At 42.4% G+C, this 12,027-nt stretch overlaps 1 protein-coding gene across 29 annotated transcripts in view; it reads right to left on the bottom strand.

The window, feature by feature from the left end:
• DST (dystonin) overlaps positions 1–12,027 on the bottom strand; it is a 499,741-nt gene that overhangs the window by 389,226 nt on the left and 98,488 nt on the right. For 2 of the 29 annotated variants that reach the window (XM_067753496.1, XM_067753495.1), the window contains exon 1: positions 9,444–9,683. The exons of 22 other annotated variants lie outside the window; for them this stretch is intronic. In XM_067753496.1, the coding sequence (XP_067609597.1) occupies positions 9,444–9,534 (91 nt within the window). In that variant the 5' untranslated portion in view covers positions 9,535–9,683. Of the gene's footprint in view, positions 1–9,443; positions 9,687–12,027 lie in introns of those variants that run through there. 5 more of the 29 variants (XM_067753501.1, XM_067753500.1, XM_067753488.1 and 2 more) reach the window with 4 other exon arrangements.

Consider the following 12,027-nt stretch of genomic DNA (forward strand, 5'->3'; position numbering starts at 1 on the left):
TAGGATACTATAAATCATGCTGAGAGGATTGCCAACAAGAAGACTGGTAAGATATTTCTTCAGGAACCTACATTAAATAGAACATTCCAGTTTTCTAGGTCACTCTATGGCTGTATTTCCAAGGTCAAGCAAACAGCACTGACTCCATTTCTCTAAAACGGAAGGTCTAGCAATGATTAATATTAAGAATTTGTTTCTAATGTTATGTCAACTACACCTCAATTTAAAAAAAGAGGAAAAAGAAGAAAAAGAAAAAACTGCTGTTTCAAAACCATATTTTCTTTTTTTCTGAGAAATATTTATGCATTTACTGAATTTACTGGATTCATCTATCTATAGCTTAAGTTAATGTCTATTTAATAGCAGCTTTAAATGAATTTTTAAAACTCAAAACCATATTTTCTAATGAACACATACTACAAATGATTTTTTACAAATGAATAAGAACACACTCCAAGTATCTTCGACTACAACTTCAACAACGAAGTCATTGCACACCATGCTGTCCCCACACACAGAACCAACCATCAGCCATGCTGTTCGCTTCTGAAATAAGTTTCTCTCGATCCAGCCTTCCATTCAAACCACCCCAATTTTACGGTGGCCTCCCGCCCTGTCTCCCTGCTTCCTGAGTCTCCCTTCCCATTCAACCATCCACACCGTTACCAGAGTCATCTCCCTAAAACTGATCTCATTGGTAACATCCTGCCAAGGATCATTAGAGTTCCCCTCCCTGCCTAGAGAAGAAACCCCAAACTCGGTGCTGGCTGTGGCATCCCAGGCTCTTTTCAGTCTGGTCCAACATAACCCTCCATATTCACCCGTATCCATCTTCCCATAACCTCCATCCAATCCCATCCCTAAAACCTACTAAAGCTTACTGTGCACTTCAGCCAAACGTTCCAAATGGGTTCTGCTAATGAAATGGAATAGCCCTGCCAGCCCCTCCTCCTGAGAATTCCCGCCCTGCTGCCTTCAGCCTCTCTCAGGGTAAAATCCCATTTGACTCAAAGGACAAAGCTTTCCCCAGCAACCAACCCCAGCAGAACTATTTGCTCCCTCTTCTGAGAGAGAAGAAAGTAGGGTGGAAAACTATAGCAAATAAAATTGCATTAAAGGGATAGACTATACAATGGAATATTACTCAGCCATAAAAAAGTGAAATAATGCCATTTGCAGCAACAAGGATGGACCTAGAAATTATCATACTAAGTGAAGTAAGTCAGAAAGAGTAAGACAAATACCACATTCTATGTCTTATATGTGGAATCTAAAAAAAAAAATGATACAAATGAACTTATTTACAAAACAGAAACACATTCACAGACATAGAAAACAAACTTATGGTTACCAAAGGGGAAATGGGGGAGTGGGAAGGGATAAATAAGAAGTTTGGGATTAACACATACACACTACTATATATAAAACAGATAAACAATAAGGACCTACTATATAGCACAGGGAACTACACTCAATAGTTTGTAATAACCTGTAAGGGAAAAGAACCTGAAAAAGAATGGAGGTATATATACGGAGTTTTATATATTTATAAAACTGAATCACTTTGGTGTACACCTGAAACTAACACAATATTGTAAATCAACCATACTCCAATAAAAAAAGAGATAAACCAAAAATATATATAAAAGCCTTATTTGATTGCTTATAAAATAATGATATACTTCAGCAGATAGCTGCCTGAAATTCCTCTTTGGTAGAAGGCAGATATGTGCTCTAAATTAGTAAGAGCTGAAAAATGAACACAGGAGACTTTCTTCAAAAGCCACTGTAAAGAGAGGGGCCCCGTGTAACAGAAGCACCTGAGTTTCTTTTAAATTAATATGAAATACTAAACATTGCAAAACACAAATCTTCTCACTCAAACACCAGGCTTATAGAGGCAAATAATCTCAGTGCGTTCTTTGTTTTTTTTTTTAACATCTTTATTGGAGTATAACTGCTTTACAATGGTGTGTTAGTCTCTGCTTTATAACAAAGTGAATCAGTTATACATATACAGAAGTTCCCATATCTCTTCCCTCTTGCGTCTCCCTCCCTCCCACCCTCCCTATCCCACCCCTCTAGGTGGTCACAAACCACCAAGCTGATCTCCTTGTGCTATGCGGCTGCTTCCCACTAGCTACCTATTTTACGTTTGGTAGTGTATATATGTCCATGCCACTCTTTCACTTTGTCACAGCTTACCCTTCCCCCTCCCCATATCCTCAAGTCCATTCTCTAGTAGGTCTGTGTCTTTATTCTCGTCTTACCCCTAGGTTCCTCATGACTTTTTTTCTTCTTAGATTCCATATATATGCGTTAGCCTACCATATTTGTTTTTCTCTTTCTGACTTACTTCACTCTGTATGACAGACTCTAGGTCCATCCACCTCACTACAAATAACTCAATTTCGTTTCTTTTTATGGCTGAGTAATATTCCATTGTATACATGTGCCACATCTTCTTCTTTTTTTTTCTTTTTTTTTTCGGTATGTGGGCCTCTCACTGTTGTGGCCTCTCCAGCTGCGGAGCACAGGCTCCGGAAGCGCAGGCTCAGTGGCCATGGCTCACAGGCCTAGCCGCTCCGCAGAATGTGGGATCTTCCCGAACCGGGGCACAAACCCGTGTCCCCTGCATCGGCAGGCGGACTCTCAACCACTGCACCACCAGGGAAGCCCTGCCACATCTTCTTTATCCATTCATCTGATGATGGACACTTAGATTGTTTCCATCTCCTGGCTATTGTAAATAGAGCTGCAATGAACATTTTGGTACATGACTCTTTTTGAATTATGGTTTTCTCAGGGTATAGGCCCAGTAGTGGGATTGCTAGGTCATATGGTAGTTCTATCTGTAGTTTTTTAAGGAACCTCCATACTGTTCTCCATAGTGGCTGAACCAATTCACATTCCCACCAGCAGTGCAAGAGTGTTCCCTTTTCTCCACACCCTCTCCAGCATTTATTGTTTGTAGATTTTTTGATGATGGCCATTCTGACTGGTGTGAGATGATATCTCATTGTAGTTTTGATTTGCATTTCTCTAATGATTAATGATGTTGAACATTCTTTCATGTGTTTGTTGGCAATCTGTATATCTTCTCTGGAGAAATGTCTATTTAGGTCTTCTGCCCATGTTTGGATTGGGTTGTTTGTTTTTTTGTTATTGAGCTGCTTGTAAATCTTGGAGATTAATCCTTTGTCAGTTAATGAACATAGATGCAAAAATCCTCAACAAAATACTAGCAAACAGAATCCAACAACACATTAAAAGCAACATACACCATGATCAAGTGGGGTTATCCCAGGAATGCAACGATTCTTCAATATACTCAAATCAATCAACGTGATACACCATATTAACAAACTGAAGGAGAAAAACCATATGATCATCTCAATAGATGCAGAGAAAGCTTTCGACAAAATTCAACACCCATTTATTATAAAAACCCTGCAGAAAGTAGGCATAGAGGGAACTTTCCTCAACATAATAAAGGCCATGTATGACAAATCCACAGCTAACATCGTCCTCAATAGTGAAAACCTGAAACCATTTCCACTAAGATCAGGAACAAGACAAGGTTGCCCACTCTCACCACTATTATTCAACATAGTTTTGGAAGTTTTAGCCACAGCAATCAGAGCAGAAAAAGAAATAAAAGGAATCCAAACTGGCAAAGAAGAAGTGAAACTGTCACTGTTTGCAGATGACATGATACTCTACATAGAGAATCCTAAAGATGCTACCAGAAAACTACTAGAGCTAATCAATGAATTTGGTAAAGTAGCAGGATACAAAATTAATGCACAGAAATCTTTTGCATTCCTATACATTAATGATGAAAAATCTGAAAGTGAAATTAAGAAAACACTCGCATTTACCACTGCAACAAAAAGAATAAAATATCTAGGAATAAACCTACCTCAGGAGACAGAAGACCTGTATGCAGATAATTATAAGACACTGATGAAAGAAATTAAAGATGATGCAAATAGATGGAGAGATATACCATATTCTTGGACTGGAAGAATCAACATTGTGAAAATGACTCTACTACCCAAAGCAATCTACAGATTCAATGCAATCCCTATCAAACAACCAATGGCATTTTTCACAGAACTAGAATAAAAAATTTCACAATTTGTATGGAAACACAAAAGACCCCGAAGAGCCAAAGCAATCTTGAGAAAGAAAAATGGAGCTGGAGGAATCAGGCTCCCTGACTTCAGACTATACTACAAAGCTACAGTAATCAAGACAGTATGGTACTGGCCCAAAAACAGAAAGATAGAACAGGATAGAAAGCCCAGAGATAAACCCACACACATATGGTCACCTTATCTTTGATAAAGGAGGCAAGAATACACAGTGGAGAAAAGACAGCCTCAGAGTGTTTTATACATTTGTATACTCCGTTGTGGAGCTAAAATGGAAAGGAACACATGACAGCCTAGAAATTCCATCTCTGTGTTACCTCTGTAGCTTCTGATGTTCTTAGGATCTCAGTCTCGAGATGCTTTGGTCAAACCCCCCAGCTCACCACAAAGCCAGGCTGCTGGGCACACGGGACCCAGAGGCAGAAACACGAACACTTCTCTGCCTGGCTGCAGATTAACATTAAGACAAATTGCTCTCACCACCTTTCCTTACATATCATTTAGTACCTGAAACCGTCATTACACGAGAAAAACAAGCATCTCCAAATTGTTCAAATAAAAAGTTTTTAAAAGCATAAAGCTTTTTTTAAAGTCCCTGACTAAATAAATGTTGAGATAACCATATAAGGCTAAACCAGAACAGCAACAACAACAACAACAAAAAAACTAAAGGAGCATGAGTGTGATGTTTTGGGTTCAAAGTTAAATTCACTAACAGTAGCTAATAACCCATTACCATTCCTGAACTGATATGTGTTCCTTATAGTGTAAGGCAATGAACAAGATCTTTGGCCGATTTAAATCCTAATTATTTAGTGGAAATTACTTTTCAAATCCATGTTGCAATATCATAAAACACTCAACTGTGTCATCTGGAAAATCCTCAGAGATGTCAAGGGAGCTCTCAAATTCTCTCCAACTAGAGCAAAATCGCATAACATTGTGTTATGGTTGTTAATGCGTCCAGAGTTTAGGTTTCCAATTTCAGGACAGACATTGCAGGTTGCAAACACGATATCCATTCTCTCCTTATTCTTTACCAACAGAATTTCACTTTTGTTCAGGGCACTAAGTGGGGCCAGCTAAAATGTCTATTTTCCTAGTCTGCCTTGCAGACAGCAGTGGCCCCTATAACAGTTCTGACCAGTGAAATACAAGTAAAAACTGTTAAGTGGGCTTCTAAAAAAGATCTTTAAAAGGAGGCTGAATCAATTTGTCTGGATCTTTTGTCCTTTGTCCTTGTACTTCCCCTTCTTTCCATCTGGAATTGAGACACAAATGCTGGAAGAGCAGCAGCCATCTTGTAATGAGAGAACAACCACGTGATGTACTACAAGTGGCCAAGAAGAAACATAGGAGTCTGGGTCCTACTGGCAAATAGAGGTGCGCTACAGCCCTCCCAGTCCTACCTGAGGCCTCTCAGTCCCTGAGAAAAAGAAAACACTATCATCTGTTTCTGCTACAAACAGCCAAACACAATCTTAACTAACAGTCATTACCAGTTAAGCCTATTTCATTTTTTAAAAGAAAAAAGCTCAGACTAATACTGTCATAACTAGCTACAATGCAACACTATTATGATATAGCCCTGTTAAAGGTCACTTATTACACAACTGACTATGAAGCCCCAGGAGGAGATGAAATCTGAAATCAAGATTTTGCAGAATCCTAAAGCCAGCTGAAAACCACTGAGGTCACACTTATGAAGGAAGCAAAGTAAAGAAACCTTTACACTCCAGCTTCAATTCAACCGGCACCAGAGTTAATTTACACAGTAAAAGACAGGATTTTGACCATTCACATATCTACCTAAGGACGTAAAACTGAAGTGAAAATGAAAACTACTGGCTGTGAGTAGTTCTCAGTTCATTTTGTCACCATGGGCATAAGCAGAATCACACGGCTCTAATGAGAGAAGGGACTTTAGCAATTGCTTTAGCAATTCCTCAACATTTTCATGAGAAACAGAACATTTTGCCTTTTTCTTAATCGAAGAGGGTTTTTTAGTGATATATAGATAGACAGATAGATAGATAGATACAGATATAGATAAGTAAGAAATCTGCCACTCAGCTTTCATAGAGAATAATAATGAAACCCTTTTTATAGCTGTCTGGGGATAACTGATTAATTTCCAGGTCAATGGAAAAATATCCATTTTCTTGGACCAAAATAATTTACCTTCCTTGTCCGTTAAGTCTAAAATGTATAGAATAAAATTTATTGGGTTCACATTAATGATCTCATTTTCACACTAAGTATCAATTTTAAAAAGTAACAATGTGTTGAGGAAAGAAAATCTTCCAATGATAGACTCAAACAGCAGAATTTCATAGATTAGAGTGACATCTAGTTAATATTGATAATATAATAATATATAATAATTATAATAATAGTATGTAGGTTAGTTTCCTTATACTGACAGGAAAGACAAGAGGGATGTTCTGCATCTTTTGTGCTAACCTACTAAAAATGTTTTCTATTTACATGGTAAATAAACTGCATAATTCACTATAGATATTAAAGAAAGCCACTGACATGGGCAATTTCTAGCATAAACAATAACAAAGAAATATGTTTTATTCGAAAGTAAATGCCTTTATTCACCCTGACTGTGGTAATCTGCTGAAGTAATGAGATTTTTTTTTAATCAGATGCCCTGAATATCCTGGCGATGAATATATTTTATAAGCAAAGGGATTGGAATATGAATCAGGACACTGCATCCTTCTCTGCAGCAAATAGCTCTTTCTGTGTTATTCTAATTCAGCAAACAGTTGCCTATTTTCACTCAGAAGTAAAGGACCAAAGTAAGACCCAAGAATAGACCACACCATAAATAATTAGGGCTCGCTCACTTGCCACTATTCTTGTTTTGCTCCAGAAGGATAGGTCTGAAGTCCTTCCAAAGCCATCTGAAGACTAAACTCTCAACTTCTAAACCTAACAGTCATAACTGCTAACATTATAGGTTATTGTAATTCTACGTTTCTGTCACAGATTCTGAATTTGTTACAGCTGACCCCACCACTTACACATTCAACAGCTGGGGCATATGATCACTTGGCAACCTGATAACACTCCAGCCAAATGCAAAGTCATCCTGGAACCAAGGAACTCGGGCAGAAATGAAAATCAAAATAAGCTCTCTTACGTTCAAATGGGAATGGAAAATGTTTTGAACAATGCATGATTTTAGAAAATGCAACAACTGTACTTTGAGAGTTGAGTGAACTGACACTCCCTATTCAAAGCCTACAATTCTTTTCTGATTAGATCAGCCCCCACAGCAAGTCATCGGGATAATAAGCTCTGTAATGAAGTCATCGAATTGGATACTGATGGGAAATCATAACCGGCTTCAAAACACATCCGGAAACAATGAGTTTTCCAGGTCTCTAGCTTTCCACGTAATACACTGGCCAATACTCTTACTCTCCTTTCCAAAACCAGATGAAACACAGAACATCTATAAAGTCGGGGACAAATTGATGACCTAAGCATTTTAAAACCACAAAGAAAACGAAGGAAACGACCTTCACTTTTTCGGTGAAATTCGGGACTATATGTTTGAAAAAGTGTACATGTAAGTGCAATACTGATCATTAGGTTATAATTAAAATGAAGTGTAGTGACGACTGCAATGGCCTCCAGGTCTTCAATTTCCCTTTAGTTCCAAACGCAAATAAAAACCATCTTTTAAATAACATCCACTTCCTCAAGGCAAGTCAAATCACCTCAGTTATGTCTGTTTTCCGAGTCACCTGCAATCACCCACGTGTCAGAGGTAAAACTTGATGGGACAAAAATTCATACAGCTATCATTTTTTTCAAAAGTAAAAAAGGTACATACTTTCAAACTTTCAGACATTTTTCTTTCTGACCTTAAAGAGCATAGGTGTACATCTTCCATGAGGTTTATTAGTATATTGCAATATTTCTCATTTTTAAGGTTCTGGAACAACTTATTAAGAACCTTATTTTTAAATGGGAGGACAGATGTAAACATGAGTGTATTGCACATGAACACACACACAGATGCTACAAATGTGCTTTAGCCTAAAATATCATTGCACTTGCTCAGTGGTAGTGTCATACACAATAGAGTCTTGGCACAAAGGAATTCTGATTGTGTTGTTTACAGAATTCTACATGGATTAAAGGAATGTCAATAATAAAACATGTTCTAGAAGGAGATGAAATATATTCATGGGTAGATTTTGAGCTCTGGGGGGATTTGGAATTTAATTATTCAGTTCGCGATTCTATATTTCTATTTTTTACAGATAGAAAACTAGTGATACATGCATTTTTAACCATACAATCCCCATTCAATTTACAGAAATTGAGTTTCTTAAGACGACAGCAAATATTCAAAAGATGCAAAACCACTTGAATGCAACCGATGAAATAGGCCACTATTCACCATGAATATATTAAGGCTCTGGGAGCTACCCCTGGGTGTGGAGCGCTTAGAAGCCACAGTTAGGAGACCGTCTGGACACACTGAAAAATAATTTCCAGAGACAAAAATACCCTTTAAGATGAGAAGATGCTCTTTATCTAACGTCACATTTAACTATAAAGTCAAAATAAACATGATACTAAAATATCAATACTATTTATCGTAGAATTTCCCCAACATAAAGGATAGGCAGAAAAATATCTCAAAATATACTCCTTTACGTTTAAATTTACCACAGACTCACTGACGAAAGTCTTTCATGCATCACACTATCAAGTAATCTTTATCATATGTAAGAATAGATATATAGTCACAAACCATAAACTTTTTTCATATAAAATCATTTTAAGAAAAATGACTTGGTGATGCTCTCAGTGGTGAAACAGTCCATTTATTTAAGAAGCCAAGGACCTTTTTGATAGGGTTAACCAATACGCCATACCAAGCAAGAGCAGCAATGCCTTAGTAATCCTATGGAGAATTAATCGGTCTCCACCCTCCCAGGAAGAATTATGATGATGCGTAGTGCTTAAAAGCTTTTGCAGGGGAGAGAAAACGCAACGTGCTTCTTGGAAACCAAACCCCTCCCCCGCACTGTACTGCTCGTCCTAGGGCGTCTACGGGCCGTCGCCCACCCCATCACCCTCCCTGCGCTGGGGTACGGAATTCCATCCCAAAAAGACCTGGTCCATTCCCAAGACACCTGGTCCAGACACCTGTTTACTTGTGCCCAAGCAGTGGTGGCTCGGGTTAAGCAAAGGCGACGGTCACCCCTCTGGTCCCTGCCAAGCCCCGCGGCCCGGGCGCGGGGAACCACATACCTTTGTATCTCTCCAGGACATCCTCGTAGGCCTGGAGGTACTCCTGCTCCTCCACGTACAGGTAAGCGGCTGGGGATAGGTACCCCGCCATGCCCAAGTTTACCTAAGCGACGACTGGCCAATTCCCCTCTCCCGCTCGAACCCCGGACAGGATCGCAGTCAGCAAGATGCAGCCTTGGTAATGGAAACGCGGAAGGAGAGCAGGCTGGGGGAGAGCGCCGGGGCGCAGAGCTGGGGGCGCAGAGCCGGGGACGCAGACCCGGGGGAGCAGAGCCAGAGCCGGCCGGGGAGACGCCCAGGTCCCCTGGCGGGCCGCGGGTGCGGGGCCGCGCGGCCCGCAGGAGCCACAGTCCTCTCAGGTTTCAGCAGCGGCCAATCTCGGCGAGCCCGGGGGCGGCGACCTGCAGCGCCACGCCGCGCTGAGGAGCCCGGGACCCGGCGGGGACAGGCGGAGGGCTGCGGGAGCCGGGACCCTCGGAGGCCGAGGCGGCCGCCACCCTGCCTCTGCGCTGGGCGCCTGCTCGGAGCCGGGAGGACGCGCGCGCTGCCTCCGCCCGGGATGCTGCGCGGCGCATCTGCGGCATTTCCTGGCCGCCGCGCCGCAGACACTCGCCCGCGCCCCGGGGAGAGGAAGGGAGGGCACAGCGGGGGAGAGAGGCGGGAGGGCGGAAAGGAGGGGGCGAGGCGGCGGTCAGCGCCCCGGCTGGCTCGGCTCCGGCCCGCGCCGCCCAGCCCCTCCCGCAGGCAGCGCCGCGGCGCCCGGGCCCCTCTCCGGCCCGCCCACCGGTCCACCGCGCGGCCAAGCCCGCCCACCCTGGACGCTGGCTGGCCGGCCGGGTCCCAAGGGCGAGGTTTCTATTTGGGACCCACAACAGGTGCCTGGGAAACAAAGCCGCGGATCGCGCCACCCGCGCGCGCAGCCCCCGCGGGGCTCCCGGGAGAAGAGTGGGAAATACTCTTCGATCCGGCCGCTGTCACAGAAGGACCAGGTCGCTGGGACAGCGCGGTGGGGAGAGCCGGGGGTCCCCGCCCCAGGCGCATCTGGGGGCGGGCGGGGGTCCTGACAGCCTGGAGACGCCTGCGCCTGCGCGCCCGCCGCCCCGCGGCCCGGGGACCAGCCGGCGGTCCCTCCCTTCCGCCCCCCAGAGCCGGCCCGCGCATCTGCCGCGGCCACAGCCCGAGTCGATACACAGCACCCGTCTCACGTTGCCACCTCCCTCCTTCTCCCTACCATTATTCACCCCACATAGCACTGGTCTCCACTGAATGTGAGTAAAATGGGTCCAATTCCCTTCGCTTTGGCATGTATCATATACTAAAGTGGTGAGTTTAAGAGTCCACTGGAGAAACCGGTTGGTACCCAGACATGTAAACAGGTGTGTTTAAGAGGACTGACAGAAGTCAGCCGGCCTTGGAAGGAATCCTGGCTCCTGACTATGTGACGTGGCCAAGTTACTTATCCTGTCTTCATCAGGATAATCATATCATAAAGTTCATCATGGGCTTCCCTGGTGGCACAGTGGTTGAGAGTCCGCCTGCCGATGCAGTGGACACGGGTTAGTGCCCCGGTCCGGGAAGATCCCACATGCCGCAGAGCGGCTAGGCCCGTGAGCCATGGCCGCTGGGCCTGCGCGTCCAGAGCCTGTGCTCCGCAGCGGGAGAGGCCACAACCGTGAGAGGCCCGCGTACCGCAAAAAAAAAATAAAAATAAAAAATAAAATAAAGTTCATCATATATCATCATATCATAAAGTTGTGATAGCTCAACTTTATGATAACTTTATAAGTGTTAGCTGTTGTTGTTGTTATGATTATTAGATGAACCATCTCATTGTTGACTCTCTGATTTATGACAACTTCACCTCTGCCCACATCTCCCCTTCCTATTTCTTCTTTCATAAGTACTGACTTTTTGTCCTTGATGATTCTTTTTTCTTTTTCAATGATGTGAATCTGGATCATTTTCCATGAATTGTTAGATGGGAATGAGTACTCTTGGAAAACTGTATACTCTTGATAAAACTTACTTGAATTAGAATTGGAAAGCTTTACTTCTCATCAGTAATTGGCCTATTTTTGTTACTCCAAACAGAGCAAGACCACACTTCTCTTTTCTGTCCTGACCACTGATCTGAGTTTGATCCACTAAGCCTTTAGGATCACTAGAGTTTTCTTGCAACTTGGCATGTATTTATGTATACATTAGTTCATGAAGTAACAAACAGATATCATATGGGACACCTTCTGGAAATGAAAGGGTTAGCAATTCGATCCCTAAGAGTCATCCCATATACAGACCACATATATACAAATGGAGATCTCTCAAAACTGTCTTGTCTCCCTCACAGTGAGTAAGGTCATTAAGGGCATAGTCTGATCCTTCAACAGAAATTGACACCCAGTAGCACCCAGTTTTGTGAATACAATCAGTGCATACTGCAGTGATTTTAACTGTCTGTTGAAGGAACCAGTCAAAATGAACAAGCAGCATTTGGGGTTGTTGGTAAAAACAGCCTTTACCCCATGCATTCTTGGAAAGATAATAAAGGATCAATCTGCTAATAATAATAGTGTATTCCATAGGG

Source organism: Pseudorca crassidens, chromosome 10, assembly GCF_039906515.1.
Source record: "Pseudorca crassidens isolate mPseCra1 chromosome 10, mPseCra1.hap1, whole genome shotgun sequence".
Lineage (NCBI taxonomy): Eukaryota > Metazoa > Chordata > Mammalia > Artiodactyla > Delphinidae > Pseudorca > Pseudorca crassidens.